Below are 26,430 nucleotides of genomic sequence, written 5' to 3'. Positions count from 1 at the left end.
CTCTACCAACTGAGCTGAACATGGTGTTTTGTTTACTGCCAGAGACATTAACAATGCCTTTCTTTTTCTAGGGCGAAATATTTCAAAGGGAAGAAGCTTCATGGGGAGATGGACATCAAAGTTGAGCAGGTAAGCCAGTGTCCAGGGTGGGGGACTCAAGAACCAAGAGCCTTATAGGCTCAGGCTGGAACCTAGTGGGGACTGTGGGCTCACTCCACAGGCTCTGACAAGCCTGGGACTAGCAGGTGGAGTGGAGCAACAAACATGGCTTTGCTTGCTATCAATGGCCTGGGCTTGGCTAACGGGATGGTGTATTCTGTTTGCTGTGGTTGCAGCTCCTCCATCTTGAGCTGGAAAGCACATTGTCTAGACCCAGAAGCAGCGCCCACCTTTGGGTACCTGCTGGCCCCTGCTCTACCAGCCCCACCCCAGCTGGCGCTTCAGCCAGTGATGGGTGGCTCAGTCTAGGGGCTGCCATTTTAAATCTCCACAATGTCCTCAAGGTAGCATCTCTTTGTGGCATTGTGGGAAATATAAATGGCTGTCTCTTGGTGTTGCAGCTGATCCAGCACACTCCTTGGGGCCAACCAAGGGTGCCAACTTGAATAATATATGGGTGGGCCAGCTAAGCCCCACCCTGCATAATTGTTCACGTGATGTGAACACACATCGTTTGAATGGCAATGCACATCAAATGTGGGCCTTCCCCAGTCCCCTATGGGGCCAACTGATCTAAGAGCAGAACTCCTCAAACCTGTGGTCCTGTTTGTGACCCCAGACTGACCATGACACTAGTCGCCTGCACGCACATAGCCAAAATTTGTCACTGAGGAAGTTCACATTTTAAACCCTGAAGATACAATGTGTGTCTGCAGTTGGCAGTAGGTGAGCATGCTGCATGTTTATGAAAGAAGCCTGGCCTCAGCCTGACCCTCTCCATGCACCCTGGGGGAGGTAAAAGTTGCCGTTCATTGTTCCCTCACTTTCCCCGGCATGAGGCTGAGCCCAGGGCAAGGTCATGAGGTGGCTTTTGTGGTTGAGCTACTGGCACAAACCACTGCCTGATTCAGAAAGGGGATTCTGGGTAACTTTGGAAATAATGGACGCAACAACCACAGTGAGAGCAGGAAGTGAAACTCAAGGCTGATGGCTTAGGTCAGCAGTTTCCAAGAAGTCCTTTTAATGTCACTTTGTCTTCCCCTTTTTTATTTCGAAGGGGAAACAAACAAGCAGACTTACACATACAAAAAACACACAACATGCAACTGAAAGCAGACCTATGTAAACCCATATAAGAAAAGCGTTCAGCTCAAACAATTGTGCATTATATTCGGAATCTCTTCTAAAGACTGATAGATGCATTGGCATTTAATTGTTGGTTTGTTGTTGGGAAAACCTCTGTGCATTATGAAGGATTCTGTTATGTTTTGGGTGCACACTGAGTTCATGCAGGATGGTTGCTTAGGTCTTGGTTTACCCATGTGATGGGGAAGGCGGAATTCAGGCTGGTTGGAGCTGCTTTCTTCTTTTACTTGAACCCCAAAGTCTACCGACATTGTGCAAAATACACATACCCCATTTATTCATTAATTTTATTTATTATTAAATTTGCAAACCACCCTATACCTGCACGTTTCAGGGCAGTTACAACATAAAATCACAATATAAAATCAAAAAATACTTAATAAAAACAAAAACAACCCAATTAACCTCCACCTCCCCAACACAGTTTAAAAAGGCGTTGGATGTCAATCAGCTCAAGCTCTGGTTAAAAATGGGCTTCTTTTAACTGCTGTGATGTGAAGTTGTGCTTTTTCCCCTTGGACCAGGCATGATTTTTTTAAGGTGCTTTTTTAAGCTAATACCCAGGGCCGTCTTTGGCAGATACGGTGCTGGGGTGCAGCCCAGCGCCCCCAAATTACCACGGGTAGTGGGGGGGGCGAAGCTGCGCACTGCCAGCCATGGTGGGGCGCAACTCTCCCCCATGTTGCTACGGGAGATCAATCCCTGCAGAGGGAGGGAAGCTGTGCACCCGCCAGGCATATGGTTGGCGGGGCACAGCTGGTGGGCGCGCAGGAAAAGGGGAGGCTGCCGGCAAAGCCGCATAGCTCCCCCACTCACTGGGGCACCCCTGAGAAGCCGGCGCCCTGGCGCGATGCACCACTAAGCCCTATGGGAAAGATGGCTCTGCTAATACCGGTCCAATGCCCTAGATTGAGGCGTCTGGTAGCTTTTTGGTTCTATATATTCTGTTGTAGCTGCATTGGATGAGTGTACACCGAAAGGCAGCCTAAAAACATTTATAAATAAATAAAATTCCTGATCTTCTTACTGAAGAGATTCTTGAAAGGACCCTGGGGTCTCCTAGGACTTAAGTCAGCACACAAAACCATTCCAGTTGCGAACCTATGAACTGTCCTGCCTGTGTTTTTCAGGCTTTCTGTGTATCCCTGGTCCCTCCATAGAGTCAGGAGGGGGGCTGCTGACTGTACTTTGTGTGCTGCTTGGTCCATGACTAGGTCTTGTGGGTGTCTCCTGCAGGCAGAGTTCTCCGACCTCAATCTGGTGGCTCATGCCAATGGCAACTTCTCCGTTGACATGGAGGTTATACGCAACGGTGTTAAGGTAGTCAGGTAAGTGGCAGTGCCTGTCCTTTGGTGGCTCATTCAGCTTGTTTTGACGCAGGTGCGCATGTGTTTTCTCTGCTCATGTTTCAAGGCACTTCCACCGAGTGGGATCCAATCCCACACAGCAAATAAAGGTCATCTAATCTCCCTGCAAACAAGTCAGGGTGAATGCTCCTTCAATAGCTAACATCACCTAATCTCCATGTAAACAAAGCAGGATGAATGCTTAAAAATCAGGTCATCTGGAACCACCATTGGAAGTGCTTTCCTTTCTAACATGAGGCAAAGTTTTTCAAACTTTATGCAGAGAGAGAATCATAGAATTTTAGAGTTGGGAGGGACCATGAGGGTCATCTAGTTCAACCCCCACTAGGCTTAGGACTTTCAATAGCACCCAAATTCTCTCTTGATTCTAGGAGTACTATCAAATGTTGCTTCCAGTGATCAAAATTATGTACGTTCAGTTTAGGCATTCTTGGCCCTGCATCTTCGTCAAAAGCCACACTAGCCATCTTAAAAATCAAAATTTGTTAAAATTTTAAAATTTCAAAAATTTGCCAAAATTTCAAAATTAAAATCTCAAAAATCTCAAAAGTAAAAACAGCTATTTACTGCCTTTGTTGTTGTTTAGTCATTTAGTCATGTCTGAGTCTTTGTGACCCCATGGGCCAGAGCACGCCAGGCACTCCTATCTTCCACTGCCTCCCGCAGTTTGGTCAAACTCATGTTTGTAGCTTCAAGGACACTGTCCAACCATCTCGTCCTCTGTCCTCCCCTTCTCCTTGTGCCCTCAATCTTTCCCAACATCAGGGTCTTTTCCAGGGAGTCTTCTCTTCTCATGAGGTGGCCAAAGTATTGGAGCCTCAGCTTCACGATCTGTCCTTCCAGTGAGCACTCAGGGCTGATTTCCTTAGGAATGGATAGGTTTGATCTTCTTGCAGTCCATGGGACTCTCAAGAGTCTCCTCCAGCACCATAATTCAAAAGCATCAATTCTTCGGCGATCAGCCTTCTTTATGGTCCAGCTCTCACTTCCATACATCACTACTGGGAAAACCGTAGGAAAAGGCGTCTTTTAATTTCATGACTGCTGTCACTATCTGCAGTGACCATGGAACCCAAGAAAGTAAAATCTCTCACTGCCTCCATTTCTTCCCCTTCTATTTGCCAGGAGGTGATGGGGCCAGTGGCCATGATCTTAGTTGTTTTTGATGTTGAGCTTCAGACCATATTTTGCGCTCTCCTCTTTCACCCTCATTAAAAGGTTCTTTAATTCCTCCTCACTTTCTGCCATCTGGGTTGTGTCATCAGCATATCTGAGGTTGTTGATATTTCTTCCGGCAATCTTAATTCCAGTTTGGGATTTATCCAGTCCAGCCTTTCGCATGATGAATTCTGCATATAAGTTAAATAAGCAGGGAGACAATATACAGCCTTGTCATACTCCTTTCCCAATGAAGGCAGGCTTAAGGCTCGAGGTTACAAATAAGTACAAATAGGTTCACCCCATATGGGAGATAACCCAGGGACTGCTGGCTGAGAGCAGCAGTGCAGTCCAGGTGAAGCAGGAAGCAAGCAAGACGAAAAATAAGGGAGGGAGGGAGCTACGTGATTTGGCCTTTTACCAGGTCTGGAAAGGTCACACTCACCTACTGGTCACATGTAAAGGAAGGATGCTCCAGCCAGGAAGTTTGACTGGCTGAACCAACATCTACTGCATGTCCACTCTAGTAAAACAATGTTGTACTTGACTGCTTCAATGGATTACATCGCACAGAAAGGAGACAGGAGGGCTGTAGGACAAAAGAGAATCTGAGCTATCCATTATGCTAGACAACACCAATGTACAGACTCAGCAGATGCATTCTGGTTGATTTAGCCCTGGAAAGGAATCTATGGCTCCTTCAGTGGTCAAAGGAAAGCAAGCACATGGTCCAAGAGAACACCTGGTCTCATCTTTGAGATGCAGCAGATTGGAGATTACAGACCTGAGAGCTGAGATTCTGGGATCCTGGTCTCTAGGAAGCAGGCCTTATGAGCAAGGATGGGGGAGAGCGGTTTTCCTGGCCACCCTTTTCTTCCTTATCACGCTGGTTCTTCTTCTCCTCTTCCTCCTCCTCCTTCTAGGAGCCTGAAGCCCGACTTTGTGCTGGTCCGTCAGCATGCCTTCAGCATGGCCCGTGGAGGAGACCATCGTGGCATCGTGATAGGACTGCAGTACGCAGGAGTGCCCAGCGTCAACTCCCTGCACTCTGTGTACAACTTTTGCGACAAGCCCTGGGTGGTGAGTGGTGGGAGCTGATGTTTGGGGGAAGGACCAGACCTACATGACTGTAGGCTTTGGACTAGGTGGCAAAAATGAGTGCAGTGTTTATTGGCATACCCAGAAGTGGAAGGACTAGGGGTGTGGTGTGTACACACAGTATCTTTAAAGCATTCTCTTCCCCTCACAGAATTGTGGGCACTGTTGTTTACCCCTTAGAGAATTATAACTATCCAAAAATGAATAATGAATGAAGGAGCCCAGAATTCCTGGAGGGACCAAATGTGTTTTGAATGTGCTTTTCAGGTATCATGTGCTCAGGGCTCATTTGCTCATTTTCTTCCCATGGAACCATCACTAAATTAAAAGAAATTGACATAAAGCTGAGAGACTAAAGCTTGAATGGCCAGTGAAACCCAGTTAAAAGCCTTGGATAAACAGGAGAAGTGTTAACTAAATTGTAGGCAACAGACAGTCATATAGCTTGGCAGGATTCGAGCAGAGAGGCTGTTCTAGAACATAGATGACACTATTCTTGGAGGATAAGGCTTCTGGGGGGTTATAAAGCCTCCAGTATTGGAGGAATTGGGCCTCTAAATGACAGTGGGTGGAGAACCTGGGAGGAGAGTGTTGCGCTGTTCTGCTCCGCTTATGCTTGCAGGATTCCCATGGGCTTCTGGTTGGTTGCTGTGGGAACTGGATGTTGGACTAGAGGCATCTGAGCTTGCAGGGTTCTTATTGCGTTGCTGTAAGCTCACCAGATCCAGGCAAGGATGCAGCCTCAGGCATGGAGCAGCTATTGGGATGCCATGGGTCCAATACACAGGAAGTGGCCTGATTGGCCACTGTGGGAGCAGGATGGTAGAGTACCTGTTGGCCTGACCCAGCAGGCGGCTTCTTATGTTCTTCATAAATAGAAGGGAAACAGAGCAGAAGGTCATAAGAAGGAAGGCTAAGTTAATGACCCCCACTTTGATTTTGGCCTGCAGCCAAAGTGGACTTTCGAATGTCTCCCTGTGAAGGCAGCAGCAGCAGCAGCTCCCAGAGGGGGAAAGGGGTTCAGGGAAGCAATAGAGGCAAATGGGAGTTAGAACAGATTTAGAAGGTCTCTTTCTTGTTCTGCCTCTTACCTGTGGTGTCCTCCTGACAGTTTGCCCAGATGGTTCGCCTCTTTCGCAAACTTGGACCGGAAGAATTCCCACTCATTGACCAGACCTTCTACCCCAATCACAAGGAGATGGTAAGTTGGGCTGGAATGTGGTGGGAGGGCTGGAGATACCATATTTCTACTTCCTTTTTTTGTGCTAGATCAGTGATCAGAAAGGCTTGAATAATTGGAAGGGATCATGAGGGTCATCTAGTCCATCCCCTTGCAATGCCGTAATCTCAACTAAAAGCATCCACGACAGATGGCCACCCAACCTCTGCTTTAAAATCTCCAGGGAAGGAGAGTCCACAACCCCCAGAGGGAGACCATTCCACTGCCAAACAGCTCTTACTGTTCTTCCTAATGTTTAGTTGGAATCTCATTTCTTGTAATTTGAAGCCATTGATTGGAGTCCTATCCTCCAGAGCAGGAGAAAACAGGCTTGCTCCCTCTTCCATATGACAGCCCTTAAGATATTTGAAGATGCCTATCATATCTCCTCTCAGTCTCCTGTTTTCCAGGCTAAACATACCCAGCTCCTTCAAGCACTTCTCATAAGGCTTAGTTTCCAGACCCTGGTCCATCCTGGTTGCCCTCCTCTGCACATGTTTCAGCTTGTCAACATCCTTCTTTAATTGTGTCAGAATTGGACACTGGACTCCAGGTGTGGTCTGACCAAGGCAGAAGTGAGTGGTACTATGACTTCCCTTGATGTGGACACTATACTTCTGTTGATGCAGCCTAGAATAGCATTAGCTTTGTTTGCTGCTGCATCACACTGTTGACTCATGTTAAGCATATGGTCTAGATCAGGCATCCCCAAACTGCGGCCCTCCAGATATTTTGGCCTACAACTCCCATGATCCCTAGCTAACAGGACCAGTGGTCAGGGATGATGGGAATTGTAGTCCAAAACATCTGGAGGGCCAAAGTTTGGGGATGCCTGGTCTAGATCCTAGTTTCCCCCATCCCATATTTGTGCATCTGGTTCTTCCTGCCTAAGTGGAGAACCTTACATTTGTCCCTATTGACATTCATTTTGATGGTTTTGGCCCATTGCCATTTTCAAATGGGGCTGTCGTGGGCTTAAATGTTGGCTGGCTCTCATTGTGCACTGGATTTAAATGAGATGGGGTGAGAACACACAGCTTTCAGGTTCAAAATATGTCACATGCTTCCTTGTATGGTATTCCTATGGACACACCTTGCTGGCCAAGAGACTGCGGCTAGGACTATGAATAAGGGCTTGCATCGGGGTTTCCCAACCCATGGTTTGCGTTTGCTGTTACTGGGACTAGGCTCATGACTGCTAGCCATAATGGCTTTGGGCTACTCACACAGTCAGAGGTAGTAGACACCTCTGAACACCAAAAGCTTATCTCTTTTCTTGCTTTGCATCTGCAACCATCATCCAGCAACCCTCCCCTTTCCCAATCACCCTTTCCTCCTGTTTCCTTCTAGCCTTTAAAACAATGAACTACAGAGCTGCAGACAGGGAATTTTTATTTTAAACTCTTCTTACAATGCCCAGTATAATTGTTAAGCACAGTGGTGGGGGGGACCTCCAAACAGTCCATTGCTGTAAGCAGTTGCTCCGTTCCTTCCTCTTCAAGCCGAGCCACAATCTGCAGGGAATAGTTCTCCACTGCCCATGCTTGAGACCCTGCAGAGCGGCCTTATTGCCTTGGTTTCCTCCTCCTCCGAGGTTCTCTTGAGTACACTGCATGGTTGGAGATGGAGGGGCTACCTCTCCAGCATTAGGAGCCGCATTTGAACAGCTTGGAAGCCATGTCGGGCTAATGATTAATATTGAAAGCAGATGCTTGGCAGGCTGCATTTCAGGTTTATGGGGAAGGGCCAGGAGTCAGAGGGTAGTTCCAGACTGTCACTATCTTCTAGTGGGATTCAAACACATGATGGCCAATTCAGGTTGTGCAGTTATGGTTGACAGGGAGATCTTGCATGACAAACCTACTCCTCCCAAATACTGGGCTTTTTGCAAGAAGGAAAAGTGACAGGGAAATGCACTCAAAAGTGGTAGAACATTTTCTTTGGTGCAACATCCCCTAACCTCCTTCCATAGCCAGGGCCAGCTCATCTCCCTGCAACAAATGAGGATGGATGCTCAATAAACAGGCCATCCGGAAGGTCCTGCAGAAAATGTTGATGTGGGAAAGGCTCTACGGCTCATTTTGAAGAAGATTCTCTCCATGACCACTGAAGAACAACATCTACAACTTCTCCTGGCTCTACGCCCTTTGCAGAAAACTTTTTGGCTCTTCTGGTTTTTCTTCCAGAAAAAGAACTAGAGGCTTGCTCTTAATGGAAGCTTCAGATTTTCCAGGCAGAGAGCAAACAAGGAAGAACAGGCGAGGGCAGAGAAGGTGGTTTGGAACTGACGTTTATTTTAAAAACAATATTTTATTTTAAAAACAATCCCTGACAATCCAGGGATAGGAAGGGAAGGGTCCACAAAGATATCACTGCCTCAGGAGAACTTTGCGAAGGGAGCCAGGCCCTTGGGTGCTCAGCGATTGCCAAGTGCAGAGGCCGGTGCTTTCGCCCCGGGGCAGGCAAGCCAAGCGTTTGGCCTGGAAACCATCCCATATCCTGGACATGATCCCATCTGTCCACAGGCACTGGTTGTCAGAGGTGATGGAGCATGGCATGGAATTGCAAGGAACAACCTTTTTTTGAAGGAAGAGTGACACACAGAAACATGAGTGGACAGGTCCCCCTCACACATTGTAGCAACATCCCATCCCCCACCTCTGTTGACCAGTGGAGGCTGGTCCATGAGAACAAAACCAGCCCAATACATTTTGGCACCCCCTCCCCACCAGGGAAGAAGTGGGGGGGGATCTAGATCAGGAACAAGTGAGGTGGGATAAGATCCATATCTGGATCTGCTGCCTCTGTGAATCGTCTCGCCTGAGGCAGTGACCTCACCTTGCCTCATGGGTGGGCCGGTCCTGCAGGAGGGCAAATGGGGCCCTGCTCCACCAACCTCATTCTGCTCTCAGCCAGACCCCACCTGCCTGGCTTCTTACTTACATTTTGGAAAAATGGAGATCTGGATCCAGCCTCTATCCATTCATCTTTGATTGATAATGAACTATAAAATTCAACATCCTCTTGGGGGTATCTGTGCCTGTCATTGGCTCTGACGCCACCTCCTGTTGGTCTCCCTGCCTTTTGCCCTACCAGTTCCTTTACACCCCAACCACCACTGCTGGTGATGTGTTAGCTCTGCCTTGCCCTAATCGTGAGGACCACCCACCAGTGACCTGAGGACTCACTCTGGCCCCACAGGGCTTTCCTCAACAATTCCTAGTCATTTTCTTCCACTGAGTGAGATCATATGGGGGAGAGTTTTGTCAAAGACCCCCTTGCTCTCCACACTGGGGAAAAGGGGGTGGACTTGTGCGCCAGTGCGGCTGACCCCTCAATCCTTGCTCAGTTTAAAATACGGTTCCTGTTAAAAAATAAATTAGGGTCCAAATAGGGTTGCCATTTTTCAAAAAATAAAAACCAGGACACCCCAGGACAAAGTGCCACCTTTTGGAAATCCCCCCCCCCCCTGACATCAATTCTGCCCTTGAAATCCCGGACATATGGCAGCTCATACGTATAACAGATAAGGAAGCATGTCTTTCATTAGACCCTTTGCAGCTAATGTCAAATGACATTGGCTTTTGAGCTAGACAGAGCTCTTCAGAGGCTGGATGATTTCTCCTGGAGGGCCCTGCCCCGTCTGCAAGCGTATGACCTCCTCTTAACAACTACATCAGTCTCTGGGGTCCCTCTGAAAGGGTCTGCTGGGGGGCAGGTACTCACTGTGCAGTTGCAGCCCTTGCTGTAGTCTGAACTCAGGCCTCGCTTCTGTGCAAAGGACAGCTGAGACCACGGCGCGATGAAGGAGCAGGCCGTGATCATGACACGGTCACCTTCCAGCATGCCTGTTGGGAGGTGAAAGAGCAGGTAAGAGAGAAAAGTTAAGTGTAAATATGGAGGAGGAGAATATAGAGGAATTGTGCACAAGGCCTTGTCACCCCCAATCCTTGCTTTCATAACTAAAATTGTAACCTGATGAGAGGTTTGAAGGTTTATCAATAACACCACACATCTTTGCAACCATAAGCAGGGTTGTGCATAACCTGCCCTTCGGTGTGTATGTGTGTCATAAAAAATCTTTTTGCTGGACAAGTGCAAATTCCATGCTCCCCAAAAATTGAATTGTGTGACCTGAGTACGTAATTCATATGAGGCCATTTTGCATGAGTCATTTTTCCCCCATCATTTGTTCAGTTTTGCGTGATTTATTTGACTTTGGTAGTCGTGGCTCAGGTTAGGAAGCCATGCGAGGTATTGAACCCCTCTCCCCGAGCATCTCATGCAGCATTCCCTCTGCTTTTTGAGATTTCCAGTGTCATAACAGATCTTTAAAAACATGAGGCCTAGAAACCTGCTGCCACTGCTTCTTCTTAATTAAATGAAAGCTGATATTCTCAGTCAGTTGAATTTCATGCCCCAAACAACATTATGTGTTTTCATGACCCATAGCTAAAGTATCCCTGGGAAGAAAAGAGTTTTCACTAGTTTCCTAGGCAATCTACTCTGTTATTAAGCTGCCCTTTCAAAAAGACATGCTGTGTTCATTTGTTTTGGGGGTTTTTCGGCCATTAGAGCAGAAAACATATTGTTGACATTCTTATGTTACAAGCAGCTTTGAGGCCAGCCTAGACATGGCGCTAACTGTGAGATATTCCTGGGCAGTGTAGGGTGCTCACAACTCATCCATTTAAAAGAACAACTCACTGACTGCACATAGAAAAATTGACTGTTGGTGGGGAGAGGCATTCTGGCCTGCCCTGAAACTATCCATGAGATGCTGGCATCCTTTGTGTAGCAACTCTTCCACCTGCCTCCATGGGAGAGCATTCAGTTGACCATCCCACTCCTGGATTCTGAAGAGGTGCTGTCCGCATAGGAGTGCTTACTATGCATTAACCCAGGCATGTTCAAAGTCCGTTTGGGGGGCCTAATCTGGTCCACCGGTCGATTTAATCTGGTCCCCGCGGCAATATACTGTATGTCCTGGGGTAAGCAACAACTTTGGGGTTAAATCCTAGCTCAACAACTTCAATCCTTTTAAAAGCACAAATTTGGTCGGCCCTCACGCCTGTTCACTTCATCAAATCTGGCCCCTCTTTGGAAAAAAATTGGGCACTCCTGCATTAAGCTGTTGGGCTAGATCAGGCCTAAGCTCTCCGACAAAAGCTGGGGTTAAGATGTTCAAAATCAACAGTATAAGGGCTACTCTGGATGCCCCTTTTCCTGTGTATTCATGATGATTTGTGCTCATGATGGTATCAGGGAGGTTACACAGGATTTCAATACGATTTGCACCTGGAAAGGTTTCAAGACTGCTTTGTTTCTTATTGGTGATTCTCCGTAGCTTCCTCCTGAAATCTTGTAACTTCATAGCCTTCCATTGAAAAACCTCCCCAAGCCCATTTTTGTGTGCTCATGATGCCCAGAACACAGTGCTCCCAAGGAAGTCTTGCGTGATCCTGACTTATTCTTCCTCTCTTCTAAGAGGGAAGCTTTGTGAGTGACACAGTCCTGGGTGTCATGAAGGCCCTGGGCTGGTTGTGGCTGGTCCAAAAAGAGCAGCAGATTCAGAGTGGGTGTCAAAGCAACTGCAGAACAAAAGCATCCAGGATATCGCTGAACCCCTAGACTGGTTGGCACTTTCTAAGAACATAAGTGGAGCCCTGCAGGATCAGGCCAGTGGCCCATCTAGTCTAGCACCCTGTTCTCACAGTGGCCAACCAGATGCCCAGGGGAAAGCAGGCAGCAGCAGCTGAGCAGAAGAGCAGAAGGGCCTTCTCCCCTCCTGCACTTTCCAGCAACTGTTATTCAGAGGCGGCATTCCAGTAGTCTGACCAGAGCTATCATGGTTAGTAGCCAGTCATGACTTTATTCTCCATTGTATAATTCTCCTTTAAAGGCCATCACAGCCTCTTCACCCCATGAGGTTCCTGTATTTTCCTATTCTCTCACTTGTGGTGGTTCAAAACATTTAGACACCTGAGAGAGAAAATTCATTGGTGCCTGAAGCGACAATTTGGTACTTCTTAGTGGGAACTTCAAACCTGCTGCCAAAGGCTTTCGTTCCTGTGACGGGGCTGGCCTTGATCCTGGAAGGGCTATAAGGTAGAACTGTCTATCCTTTCTTGTGCAGTTTGGCAGGGGGATGCCTCTGAGCGTGTGCAGAAGGCATTTCCCTTGCTCTCTGGTGCCATAGCCACTCCCCACATATCTAGGCCTCAGTGACATGGCGCTCCTCTTGACAAATCCATGCCACCCTCAAATGGCTGTGAGCAGAGGGCACATAGGCCTGCCTTCTTTCACTCAGGGCTATTTGTGAGTTTCAGTTTGCCCCAAGTGCTCCCTGGCAAAAAGATGGCGCACCATACCTGCAATGACATATTCTTCTCCTTTGAGAGGACCCTTGTGCTCATAGCCGCAGAGGCTTTCCATGGCAGGAGTGTGGAGGAAACGGACATCTTGCATCTCCTCAGGGCCCTTGTACACCTGTGCAGAGGGGGGAAGGTGGTTCAGTGACCAAGAAGGGGCCAATAGAGGGACAAGTGCAGGGACAGGACTCTTCCCGGCTCTTACAGAAGAGGGTAAGAGGTTGTAGCTCAGGGGGAAGCACATGTCTTGCATTCATGATTGTTCAAGCCCCATAAATTTAACTGATGATGATGATGATAATCATCATCATCATCATAATGCTGAAGAAGGGTCTACTGCTGAGAAGGCTCAATCTTTTGCCGCCGCCCCCTTCAGAGGGTAACAGAGGAGTACCTGTCAGTGTGTTGCGGAGGCCTCAGGGGTGTAGAAAACCTTCAGAGGCAGGGAACCTGAGGGCTGCATTCCCTTCCAGGCCACCTCCTGAGAGCTGCATGCCACTAGTGGTGGGGCCAGACGCAAAAGCATCCTTAGCAATGTACATTTTGCCTTTGTGCTGCAGGCTGGTTTCCCGCCAGACAAGCAAGAGGCATCCTCAGAGCGCAAGGGCACCTTGCAGCCCCTCCTGGTCTAGAGGGTGTTGCAGGGAGTGGGAAGTGAGGATGAAAACAAAGGAAAGGAAAGGAAAGGGAGAAACCAGCTGTTCTGAGAATGGTGGGCGGCAGCGCAGAGCAAAAACTTGCAAGGAGGAGAGGCAAAGTGCTCACATTCCATGGGAAGTTTTTAGGCTCAGCAAACGTAGCATCTTCAGGGAAGAGGGAAGGAGCTACTGATGATGAGGAACACTTGGCGGCTGCTTTTCATTGCTGCGTAGATCCAAGCAGGCTCACTAGCTGTGGAATGGAATCTCCACCACCTTGTCCTGCCCACCAGCACAATGGCAGCTATAGGGGATCCCATTGGCGAGTTTCTGAGTTACATTATAGTAGCGGGAGAAGCTCACCTTGGTGGTTTTGATCTCATGTCGCATCCACCACACTGGTTCCCCTATGGAGATGTTCACCTGCTGCTTGCTGACTCCCACAAACTTAGCCCGGATCACTGCAGAGGGAAAAAAAAGGGTATTGCATCACAGCTTTTCTTCCCTTCTCCCCAGCTCTTGACATTGACTTTCATACGCCTCTCTCCCATTATGTTACACCCTAAGCAGGTGCAGGACACTTGGGAATCTTGTCACCTCAGCTCCGGTTTCTTCTGCGATTTGTCTGCTCTGCAGCCTCAGAGTTACACCCAGACCTGTTGTTCTCACAAGGCCTGCAGCAGGGAACATTTGGCCCTCCAGATGTTGCTGCACTACAACTCCCATCTCTCCTAAGTCTTGGTTCTGCTGGTTGAGGTGGATGGGCTTTGGAGCCTGACCACATATGGAGGACACCACGGTTCTCCATTCTCACACTCAATTTCCCCATAAAACCATACTCTCTTTCTCTTGTAAGGGCCAGGGTTTTGAAGTCCTCCCCTTGGAGTTTGGTCAGTGATGCCCTCCATACGGACTACCTCCCGTCATCTCACCTCTGACTGTGCTGGCCATCTGATATTGAAAGCCCCCTGAATACAGAAAGTGGAGAGCGGGCTGTGACTGCCTGGGTTTTTTTATGCAGACATTTAGTTTCTGCTCTTTCAGTGCAAAATGTGCCACTCTGAGCAGCTTACAACAATAAACTGCATTACAAACAACAATACGAAGGCTCAATGAAGAAGGAGACAAATTCAGCCATTAAGACCAAATTATAAAAACAAAACAAAAGCTTGCTGGAACAAGGAAGTCTTCAGTAGTTTGTGGGGAGGGGGAGCCTGGTGACACTTTTCAGAGTTCCTAAAAGCCACTGGACAGATTTTCCTGCAGCTAGGTTCATGTACTGGAGTTGTTGAAACACCACTTGCATTTTAACACTTGGCTGAAGATTATTCTTCAGTCATTCACATTTTGGTCATAGATCTGCTAGGAAATGCAAAGTGAGATGTAATCCTCTTTGTAGGCTCTCCCATAATCTCCCTCCAAGCAGGCTTTTGAAGGAAACTGAGGGGGAGGAGGGAGGTGGGAGGGGTGTGCGTGCGTGCGTGCGTGCGCATGTTGATTGGACTGCAAGTGGAAATCCCACTCTCGGCCTCCCCCCCACCCCCTAGTGCAGCCAAGGAAGCTGCTTTCTCTGTGCTGTGTTGAGAGTCTGCAACCAAAGAAGACTCAAATTACTACAGCTTTGTGATGGGCTTGGCCTTTAGGCATAGCTAGTGCTCTCCTCTGATTAGGTCCTTGGAGGGACTGTAGCTCAGGGCAGGGCAGGGCATTCCAGGTTCAATCTCCAGCATCTCCAGATAGGGCTGGGAATGTCCCATGTCTGAAACCCCAGAGAGCTGCTGCCAGTCAGTGTGTAGGCAATGCTGAGCTAGATAGTGCAGTACTCTGACCTGGTATAAGGCAGCTTCCTCCAGTTTAAAAGGATCAGGGAGCAGGTGATGGGGGGAAGCCCTCCCTTTCTGACCAAGACCCTGGAGAGTTGCTGCCAATCCGAGTAGACAATACTAGGCAAAGTTGACAAATAGTCTGACTCAGTGCTTTTTTCTAGAAAAATAGGTGCTGGTACTCACCATGAAGTTGTCACAGTAAGTGTCACACTTTTTAACAACAACAAAAGATGTGCTGGTACTGTGTCCCTTGAATATCCCCTGAAAAAAGCACTGGTCTGACTTGATATAAGGCAGGTACCTATGATTGCAATTTTTGTTACTAGTGGCATAATAATATATTGATAACAGCTGAGATGAGGGTTTATAACATGTAAACCAAATAATTTCAGTTGTATTCAGTCACACTGGTCATATTTGTCTGCAATTCTCCTCCTGCTCCCCACCTCAGTGTTCTATGAGTCCTGAGCCTCTTTCAATCCCAGTCAAGGAAAGAACAGAAATCTTAAAAATTCAAAGGGTGAATCACCTAAGTAGCCCTTTCAGAGGAAGCCCTGTGTAAGGACTTCTTGCACAAAAGAGCTCCCCCACTTCTTGAAACTGGCTTGGGGCAGGGAGGCTGGGAGAACCTGCAGAAAAGCAGGTGAAGAAGGGGCAAGATCATTCCATCTGGCTGAAGTTCTTGTGCAGATGGACCATTTGTAATGGTGGGGCATTGCATCCCACCACAAATTTAGAATGTATAATAAAATAAAATGGCCCAGAATCATTTTATGTAAATCTTTTTTTAAAGAGACAAGAAAAGAAAGAGGCACATTTTTGAAATCAGACTCAAGCCTACCAGCTAAACATGCCCATTTGCCTAATTTATTTCAGTGACAGGGTCAAAGTTTCCTAGTGACAGTTTTGGGGGGCGAAATTAATTGCCGGATTCTATACTGAATGTAGCTGAGGTACATCTAAGGGAATACGTATACTGTAGATTGTATACTATAATGCCAGCAGGGGGCAGTGCAGGGCATATTTACTTTTTATCAAGTGCGTACTATTGCAGGACTTAAAAATGCTTCTGAAGCACTTTTAAGGGGGTGTTAGCAAGCAGAAGTATTGAAACAGTTCCAGGAGCATTTAGAGGGGATGAAACCTCAGCATACCATGATGTATGACCAAGTTTCCATTTGCACTGCCAACCTTCAGTTTGTGTGGTGTTTGGGTTCCTGCGCTTCTACCAGCTGCCTGGTTTGCAGAAATTTCGCATGTGAAGCTTTTTCTGGGATGGAGATGAATTGTTGGGGAAAGTTCAATTGCCAAACTTATCCAGGTTAGGTAGTTGAAGATGAGGAAGACCCCAGAGCCCAGCTAGAATCATCACCTTCAACATCCTTATCACCATCTTGGGGCGCTTCCAGGTAACCTGTTTATTGACTCTGTGTCCTGATTTGTTTGCAGGGAGCTTAGATGAAATTGGCTATTTAATGAGCAATTATACAGAGGCTTCTATGAGGTGGTTCTGTGCTTTCCACTGCATTTCCTCCTCACTTTCCTTACTATGAACTTTCAACTACAACTGTGCAACCAGAATTTGCTGGTCTCCCATCTGAAAATAATGAGAGTCTGGAAGCCCCCCTCAATCCGATTGCCATAGGCATGCTGAGATGATGGGCAGTTCCTCTGGGTCCAAGCACTCACCACTGGGAAGTAATCCAGAGTGAAAGCATTTCTAGTGACTTCAAAACACACTCCTAAAGTCTGACTACTCAAGTGGCATCAGTACGCCATCAAACTATTTAAATGACTGGTTATGAACACACAGGCTGTTGGTACAAGTTGTGCCCCAAAGGGCAGAGGAAGTCAGACAGGGCCGAGAGGAGGGCAGGGCGTGGACTCACCAACATCAGCATAGCAGTATGCAGACTGGGGGTGCCGGGGGGCACAGGAACAGGCTGCAGTTGGATCCCCCAGCAGAACCAGAAGGAGGAAGCTGGCTGTCAGGAAAACACACACTTTAGAGGAGTCCATTTTTAACCCGAGGAGAGAAGCGACTCAGTCGTGACCTGGAAGGCACAGAGAGAGAGAGAGGGAGAGAGAGTTGTTTCAGGAGAGGGACCTTCAGGAAAAGGGGTGCGGACATCATCCACAGAGTAGCACCTGCAAGGGAGATCTCTAACCCTGGATAAACAAAGCTCTTTGTTTCCCAGTTTTGTGGGTTGGGCAGGATTGAAACTAAAGGAAGGGTGGAGAGAAGGATGACTTGGCGGGAAGGACCACAGGGGCATCTCCCCCCTCCCTCCCCCGTGGGTGTGTGCCCCCCAAGCTGTGCAGTGGGTTCCTGTCCCTATGGAGACACCCCACCCAGGCTGGGACGGTGGGTTGAAAGGGGGAAGCCATAGCAGGCATGGGGGAATCCCAGGAAGGGAAGTCAAGCGCCTGAGATTTCTGTGCCAGCGTAGAAAAAGGCTGGGAGGAAGAAGGACAGGCAGAAGAGGGAGCCTTGGTCGACATTTCTCTGGGTGAAGAGGGCTGGGAATCTGCAGGCGGGCTGGCGGCTTCCTTCCTCCCCAGCGTCTGGGCGTTGCTCACCTTGTTCTCTGCCGCTGCTCTCGAGGCGTGTGCTGCCAGTTCAGCCTGCAGCTCCTGGGCTTTCCGGCTGGTATTTAAAGCTCACCCCACTTTCCCCTCGCCTCTCCTCCCCCTGCTTTTCCTGTCTTGGCTGCCAAATGGGCGTGACAGGCAGCAGCAGCAGCAGCAGCAGCCGCCTGTGGTTTTGAGCTAGCCGTCGTGCCAGGGTGGAGTGCCTCTTGGCTCAAGAATCTTTCTTAAGGGAGAGGCGGGGAAGGTGGACAGGGAGGGAGGGAGGGAGCCGCCGCAGCCCCCTCAAAGGTCTAGCGGAAGTTTGGGATGACTCGGTTAATTGAAAGAAAGTGATGGTGTTTGTTTCGACGGCTGGCTTCTAAGACACACATCCTCCTGGAGCTCCCAGAGTGTTATTCTTGTACTCTAGACTCTTTCCTTCTCGGGTTGATCACTGAAATTTCCTCCTTTGCTCTTCCAGTTTACAGTGTGTTGGTCACTACCTTCGTGTCACGGAAATTGGCATACTAAATAAGTGAGATAGAATCCTAGAATTGTAGAGGTGAAAGGGACCCTGAGGATCATCTAGAGTCCAACCCCTTGAATATGCTGCTGTCCCATGCCAGGATCAAACCTGCAAATTTGGGATTATCAGCACCCTGCTCTAACCAGCCGAGCTATCCATGTAGAATCAGTCTGTGATTTTTAAGTCTGGGCAAGCTTCTGAGTTTCACAGATATTCTCTTTTGGTAAAATAAGCATTCAGATGACTGGAAATTGCAGGAAGCAATATGTAAGGGGGCAAGACAGCTTTCTGCACCTCTTGGAGACTCTGAGAGCTCCATTCTCTTCCTCCTCCTCCTCCTCCTCCTCTTAATTAACTGCCTTTCACACAGATGTCTCAAGGTGATGTACATCGTATAGCAAAAACAGGAGAGAAAATAACTGCAGATGAACTGAAATACAAGAAGACAACCATGGCAGAGTCCTATTCACCCAGTTGGGAAATGGGGTAGTTTGGAAAATAACTTGGCTACAAGATGAACTTTTGCACTGAAACAAGCCAGGAGCTCCAGAAGCAAGTTTGTGGAATGCCTTCCCCAGGGAGGCTTGCCTGCTACCACCTTTATTTTTAGTTGCCAGGCCCTTGAGGTTTTCAAGTCCTTGTGGCCTCCTTTAGTGGGGCAGGCTCTCTAAGTTATGTCTTTTAATTGTATAGTCGTGGGGTTCTTTAAGGTTTTCGTTGGCATTTTTGTAATTAGTTTTAGAGTTTATATTGTGTTTGTAAGTTGCTTAAGGTCACTTGTGGGAAGAGTGACTACTAAATATTATTATCAGTAATAATAAGTCTTAAGTTGTTTCCAGAAAGTGCAGAAGAGTGTTAAAGAGCCCTGTGAAAATAGTTCTATGAAAACACAAAAACTTCCACCTCCTTTGAGCTCCTTTGAGCTTTCTTCAGGGCCAAAGGTTACATTGGCAGCTAAATTCATTTCCAAACCACCTCATGATGTCTCCTCACCTCTGCTACTGCTCTTCTGCTGTCTCTCAGGATGAGCCCCAAGACTATTCCTTAGCAATCTGGAATGTGTGTGCAACTTCTGTGGCATTCATAGAACCTCACAAGCATGTCTTTTCAAGTTAGCTAAGGTCACAGCCACACCTACCTTTGAATCCCTCTTACCACTTTAACAATCATGGCTTCCCTCAAAGAATGCTGGGAACTGTAGTTTGTTAAGAGTGCTGGAAATTGTAGGCTCTTGGGGGGACTCCTAACAATTCTCAGCACCCTTAACAAACTACAGTTCCCAGCATTCTTTGAGGGAAGCCATGACACTCTGTGTGTATGTGTGGATGGCTTTATGACTGCACCTCATTCTGCTCTATTATTTGTCCTATGATGTTCTCCAATGTTACTGTGTTATTGCTGTCTTAGTGCAGCAGAAGTGGGACAAAAAATAAACCAGCATTTTTTTATGTTTTTATAATATTTTTATTGATTTTATAATAACAAAAAATAAAAAGGGAAAAAGAAAACAAAAAGAAAAATACAGCAAAAACAAAAACCAGAACCATACAAAATCATAAACACATTTGAACATTAATAACATCAAGATTACCTTCACATAATCATATATTGGTCAAATACAATTCTTTATCTCTATGAACTTCCTCCTATCCTCCCTTCTACGTTTCCATTTATAACTAATTCAACACTTTCTAATAAACCAGCATTTGTATGGTATAAAAAGTGACGGTATTTTAGCAGGAAGTGACAGGGCCTGCACCAAATAGCAATGAAGCGGTCTGATCACCTGAAAGTTTTGCAGATGTAAATGATAATGGAAATGTGATTGTGTGTAACCTCCCCAATGTTTTGAGATGTGAAATTAAAAGGACATTGGGAGGGGCCTGCAGTTTGCATTGTTTTGTAAGCCACCTTGGGAATCCTGTTGGAACCTGAAAGTGCAGGATGCTAATTGCTGTAGAAGTAATAAGAAAAAGTGGTGCTTGCATAGCTACCCCTGACCTTGGTTTGGCCTCAGTGATGGCACAAGACTAAGTCCCTCTACAGCACATGGGCTGCTACTGACTTTCTTGTCCCTCCCACTGCTGGTGCTGAGCTCAAGGGCCGTGCAAAAGGTCACAGGGTGGCTCATACAATTGCACACTGGTGTATGACTCAGGAAAGGGGATCCGAGGTCTTCTCTTCTCTACTGCTCAGGAAATACAACTCAGCAAATAAAGAATCCTGAATGTTACTCCATCAGAGTCTGGGGATTTTGGGGTCACGTTGGCTCTGAAGTTGAGTGCAAACCTTCCAGTATCACCTGCTTTCCAAGACCCGGACCAGAATATCTGGTTGTAGGAAACTGAATGGGCAGCATAGCTGCCAAATTATCCCTTTTTTAAAGGGATTTTCCCTTATGCTGAATAGGCTTCCTCGCGAGAAAAGGGAAAACTTGGCAGCTATGATGGGCAGGCCTGGGCAAATGAGCTTGGCAAGAGTTCTCCTTGAATATGCAGACATTTCTGCTACAAACACGGAGGCTCAGTATGGATGCTGCCCAATATTCTAACCACAGTTAGGGAAGTGAGATCACCCTGAGGGTATTGGTACTACGCCCGCTTACTCCTCTCACTTCCATTTTCAGAGCTACTGAATGAGTAGCATTGTTGGGTTGTTGTTTTTTTCTAACTGTGGTTTGTTCCAAACTACAACATGGAGGTTAAGCGTGGTTCTCAATCTGCAGTACAAACCTAGCAATAACCACTGTTTGCACCAAAAATAAAAAAAGAGTGTGGAATTCATTTGCAAGAGTGAAGGGTGCATGAGAAGTGTGAAGGTCCCTAATGTTCTAGTTTCGCGGTTTTAAGAGAATGGGCAGCAGACACTGAGGTCTTGCTCTGAGGGCCTTCTGGCAGTTCCCTCACTGACAGAAGTGAGGTTACAAGGCTTACAAGAACAGCCTCTTCATCCACGGACTATGCAGAGGGCACAGCCTTAGGTGCACTCCATCCTCCCTTGAGCTTGTGGTGCTTCCAATTGGGTGAGGTGGGTGATGGCACAGAATGTTCTGCTCAAGGAACAAAGTCAACAGACTGTTTGCAGTCCAGCTTGTGTGAGGGGAGGAAGATCTGGGATTCAAACTCACCAGCCAGTTCTTTGGATTGTAGGTATGTACTAGTCACAAATTTTCCAGCCTGTCTGTGGGATCTAATGGGCCAAAGCAGATTGGGTTTGGAAAAAGAGCCACCTGTGTTCTGTTTCTATCCTGTGTGTCTCCTTGGTTTGAGGAGAGAAAGGTCAGGAGGAAGGTTGTGGTCAAAGGAACAGCTGAATGAAAAGGGAAAGTGAGGTTTTCCATTCATCACCAGCAGGAAATTAGGCCGTGTTTTTGTTTATGTTTGATTTGCAGTGTTTAAGAATGAGTAAAAGCTATGGGGAAAGTGAGATAGGCAGGGAAGGCCCCTGGCAATGGAGAGCCCCGTGCATCACCAGCTCCCCCCTGCTTCCTCACTCCCCATCTCCTCCCTGGTCTGCCTCCATTTCTCTCTTGCAAAACCCCCTCAGGGCATCAGGAGTCAGGGAGGAGCTGTGACATAAGGGGAACAGAATGGGAACCAAAAGGTGAAGGTCAGGGAGGAGGAGGAGGAGAATGGGCCCACACAGTGACTGTTGAATGGGTGGGGCAGAACATGAGTGATGTGTGTCGTGCCTCAGGCATATTTTCACAATTCTCATCCTCTCACCCTGCTCTGGTCTTACATCATAGTTATCATTAATAATGAGGAGATACTTTGCATGACAACACCTTACACCCACCAACTTAGTAGGCTTAACCACTATTTTTTAAGGAAGACTAGTATCATCCCTATATTGCAGGTGCAGGAAATGGAGGCCAGGAGAGGAGCTGCTTCTTTAAGGCTGGTAGCTCCCATGTTCCTGGTGAGATTTAGGAGCAGTTAAGGACCTCCCCTGCAGATGAAGGCAGGCTCTGGCAGTTTGGGCAGACAGGACTGATAGTCAAGAAGGTGGTTTCTGCCCAGGCTGCAGAGGGAAGTGAGGGGCAGGTGGGGCTCATCCACCTAAGAAGGAAGCCCATCTAGGAGAAGAAAAACTCTGATCTTAGACCTCTGCTGCCTTGTGAGATATCTTTGGGGTAAGAAAATGCTAAGAATCTGGAGTGGAGTCCCTGAGATGGTTGGATTGTGCTTTGTACGTCTCCTTTTAACCACTCCTGCAGCCAAAGCTTTCTTTTGGCCCACATCAGCAAGATTGAGAGGGAGGTCTTGTTGTCTGGCCAGCCCAGAACCTCCAGACACACTTCCCTGGCTTGCACCCTGGGAAGGTCACATCGGTGCTGCTAATAAAGTAGTTTGACTTCACCCCCAAAGACGCACTCCATTCTCTCTCAAGAAAGACAGATACCAACAATATATTGGTATAACTATGCAAGTATATACATGTGACATAGACATTGTACACAAATGTTCTCTATAACATGCTCACTGGCCTTTTCAGGCTGTTTTCCAAAATGTCACTTTGCAGCCAGATGCTGTCAGTTTGAGGGGCTTTGCCAGTGGTTGTCATGACAACCGACAGAGGCCCTGCAGGGAAGTGGTTGAGTTCCCTCCCCTTGTTCCTTCCTTCCTTCCTTCCGTGTCCCTGCCTGTAGGGTTGCTGCTGCCACCAGGGAGAAGGAGGTTTCTCTGTGGTGGCCCCAGGCCCACTGAGATGCTGGTCCCTCCAACATGACACATTTTTAAGGGTGTTTTGAAAAACGTCATTTAGTGGAACTACCTTTTCTTAAACAAAGTCTCTCAGTGCCACAGATTGAACTGTTTTGAAAATACTGCTTCCATGCTGCTGTTTTATTTTATTTTTAGGTAAATTGACTTAGATATTCACAAACGGTATGGTGTTTCATTATGTGTTTTTAATAATAATAATAATAATAATTCATTATTCTCTTGAGTTGCCTTGTGAGGGATATGAATGCTAATGCCAATGCTAATAATTCTAATTCATAGGCCATCTGGTGATGGGAGTCACTTGGTAGTGCAGAAGTCTAGTGGTTCCAGCCTCTGCTTTCCACATTCAGCCCTAACAGGCTCACTAGTTCCTGCCCTCTGCTGACCTCATCTGTGATAGCTTGGGATTCCATCCCTTGAAATCTCAGCTGGAGCAACGGTTGGCTTGCGAGTGACCATCAGGGCTTTGGGATGCCTGTTGAGTGAGACTAGGACCTGGGTTCAAATCCCACTCAGCCATGAAACTGACTAGGTAACCTTGGGTGAGTTACCAGCCTGCCTCACAGGGTTGTTGTGAAGATAAAACGGGGAGCGGGAAAACCATGTATACCATCTGAACATCTTTGTGGAAAGGAGATAGAATCATCATCATCGTCATTATTCATAGTACTAAAAGAAGATAACAGCAAGTGGAGAGCCCTGCTAGTTCCCTGCTTCTCACCAGATGCACTGGGGAAGCCCCAAGGCAGGACATGAATGCAAAATCCCTCCTCTTCCTGCTTTTTCTTTTCCGGAGACTGGTAGTCAATGACGTACTGCCTTTGATCTAGAAGGCAGCCTGTGACTAGTAGCCTGTGACTAGTAGCCTTTTGTAAGAGCAAGTCTCCTTCTTCCATGAGTTGTCTGATCTCCCTTTAAAGCCATCTAAGCGTGTGGCCATCACCACTTCTTCTGGGCACCAAATCCCACAAGCTGGTTAATGCCTTATATAGAGGGGTGATTACCTTCATGTCTCCCAAATCTGTTGCCAAATCAGTTTCTAGTATTATGGGAGAGGGACCATTCTATCTCTGCCTGCCTCCTTTGCACATCATTTTTATCATATCTCCCCCACCTCATTGCACACACACCCATAAACTAAAAAGCCCCAAACCCTTTCACGTGCAGAAAATTCTCTTCCAACCCTGTGGATTATTCTGTTTGCCATTTGCTGTACCTTTCACTTCTCTTTGCTATCCTTTCTGAAGCAGGACAGGTGAACAGAATTAAAAATGGAGCTGCTCCTTAGATCTCTATAAGGGCATTATAATGCTGCCTATCTTATTTTCAAGTTACACATGTTATGAATGTACATTTCAGGAAATGCAATGCCCTTTCATTCTCCTGCGTAGATGCTTTTGCTGACACAGTGCTGCAACCCACACCCACACAAGTGACCTTGTGTCCTTGCAGTAGTCATTGCTGCTTCCCTGGACTGTGGTTGAGAGAGAACTGTGCAGTTTTCCCTCTATGTCCAGTGGGACCTGTGATTCCTGAGCATCAACCCCACTGCACAGCAACACGCTTTTGAAAATGGGGGGGGGGCGGTTCAAAAGCAGCATGTGATGTGCACGAATGCTCATGCATCTGTTGTTCAAGGGGGGAGAAGTGGTGTGTCTCACTGAGCATGCCCAGACTCTTGGCCAAAGCTGATTTCTATTTTTTTTAAAAAAAATTAAATTGCTTTATTAGTTTTAAAAAGAAAAAAACAGTCAACAAACAAAAAACCAAAAGATAATACAAATTACAAAAAGTAAGTGTGGCGACCATTAGGAACCTTTACCTTTACCATTAGGAACATGAGAAAAGCCCAGCTGGATCAGGCCAATGGCCCATGTAGTCCAGGATTCTGGTCCTCACAGTGGCCTGTGAGGATCCACTTGTTGGATTTGATGCAACATCAGCTAAGCCTCCCTGCAAACAAATCACAATGGATAATCCTTAAATAGCCAACACCTTCCATTCTCCCTGCAAAACAAATCAGTACATATGCTCAGTAAACAAGTGGCCTGGAAGTGTTGTTAAAATATGTTAGTGTGGGGTTGTTGTTGTTTTTTCTGCAATTTAAACCCTGATTTGAGCCATGCTGTGAATCCCCCCTGCTACCAAAATATCCAGACTTATTCCCACCTCCCCATCCTGCTTTTTTAGCTTTGGGTCAGCAATTGCTTGAATACATGACCTAGATTTTCTGGAGATCCTGAGTAGAATGCACCGCATTGCTCCCGGAGAAAACAGCTAATATGGACTAGTGGGATTGGAGACGCTCACCGGGCAGGGGGCTCCTGTCTGGAGAATGCTCTCTCAGGACCAGTGATAGTCTAGGATCCCTACACTTGCAATATGAATGGATTGCCTCCTGGGGTCATTTATTTATTTAGGCATGTGCACCTGCTCATTTTTATATAACAAAAGTGAAATAATTATAGTTTTACTTCCAGTGTGATGTAGTGGTTAGTGTGTTGGACTAGGATACTGGTGGTAGGTGCAAGAAAACAATAGTAACAGCAGCAGCAGTAGGCAAATTAAACTACTACTGTACTGCTCTAGTAGTAGCAGTTTACCAGACTTAAAAAAGAAATTTTAGTATTACAATTCCTGTTATTGCTACTAATCCTATTTAATAGCTGTTGTACAGAGTTGCACCTCATCCCTGGATGAGTCATCGCTGTGTGATGCATTTTTGTGTGGTTGTTCTACTGCTCCACCCTAGAGCTGGCTGCAGGTTTTGCTCTGGGCAAAAAAAGAATTTGCCCTTAGCCATTTCTGGACCGTGTCATTTCCGATCCAGCTCTAGGACTTTGAGCAGGAAGCTGCCTGCCCCTGGTTCTTCCAGAAACAGTGGGTTCATGCTCTAAGATGTAAATCTTGCTTTGTCCTTCATGATCTTTTGAATTAAGGCACATAAACTCTTTCTAAGAAGTTGTAAAAGCCAAAGCTTGGCCTGCTATCCAGTTGCAGCAGTGAATCACGAAACTCATATACCGGTAAATGACTCTGAGTACCCAGGGAATGCCATTTGGATTGCGTCAGGTGTGGTGTTGTGTTGATGTTAAAAGTGTAATGGAAAGCTTTGTTTCTGCAAGTGTCATTTGACATCTAGGGCCTGGTGTCCGTCCCCCCCCCCCCCCCAATTCTGAGAGTTGTATGTTATGACCTAAATCTCTTGCCCACTTTACCATGGCTGATTTTACCTCCTCATTCTTCACTGACCATTCTAATAAGATTTTATACATTTTGGACAATGTTTTCTCATTGTTATACTGTATATCAAATCTCTTTCAAACCTTGAAAGTTATTTGTTAAAGCCCTTTTTTGTCTTGTTTTTAATGGTACTGTAACAAATGGTTGACTCTACTTTTTTATTTCTTATTTCTTCAATTCTTCAATTCTTCATAAAGAATGTCTTTATATGTAACCCAATCATTCATCATGTTGACCTTTTTTTACTGTCATGGCTTCCATTGGTGACAACCAGGGTGTCTTTTGTTCCAGGATACCCTGGAACAGCATAAAGAGATCTTCTTATTACATGATTCGTAAAATCTCTGTTGGCTCTTGCCTTGTTGTAGCATAAGTAAGCAT

General features: G+C 46.8%; 2 protein-coding genes across 3 annotated transcripts in view; one reads left to right on the top strand and one right to left on the bottom strand.

Annotated features, from left to right (window-relative positions):
- The window catches only part of SYN1 (synapsin I), an 84,004-nt gene that overhangs the window by 25,895 nt on the left and 31,679 nt on the right, over window positions 1-26,430 (top strand). For both annotated transcript variants that reach the window (XM_088658762.1, XM_035140651.3), the window contains exons 2-5: window positions 72-129; window positions 2,542-2,633; window positions 4,754-4,910; window positions 6,040-6,129. In XM_088658762.1, coding sequence (XP_088514888.1) covers window positions 72-129; window positions 2,542-2,633; window positions 4,754-4,910; window positions 6,040-6,129 — 397 coding nt within the window. The remainder of the gene's footprint in view (window positions 1-71; window positions 130-2,541; window positions 2,634-4,753; window positions 4,911-6,039; window positions 6,130-26,430) is intronic.
- Window positions 8,422-17,594, bottom strand: TIMP1 (TIMP metallopeptidase inhibitor 1). The gene is made up of 6 exons (XM_035140652.3): window positions 17,563-17,594; window positions 16,872-17,036; window positions 13,520-13,617; window positions 12,519-12,636; window positions 9,874-9,995; window positions 8,422-8,723 (listed from the first exon to the last, which is right to left on the bottom strand). The coding sequence occupies exons 2-6, from the start codon at window positions 16,999-17,001 to the stop codon at window positions 8,517-8,519; spliced, it is 675 nt and encodes a 224-aa protein (XP_034996543.1). The 5' UTR covers window positions 17,002-17,036; window positions 17,563-17,594; the 3' UTR covers window positions 8,422-8,516.

This window comes from Zootoca vivipara, chromosome 15, assembly GCF_965207765.1.
Source record: "Zootoca vivipara chromosome 15, rZooViv2.hap1.1, whole genome shotgun sequence".
Lineage (NCBI taxonomy): Eukaryota > Metazoa > Chordata > Lepidosauria > Squamata > Lacertidae > Zootoca > Zootoca vivipara.
The sequence above is the reverse complement of the archived record's forward strand: the minus strand, read 5'-3'. Positions and strand labels throughout refer to the sequence as shown.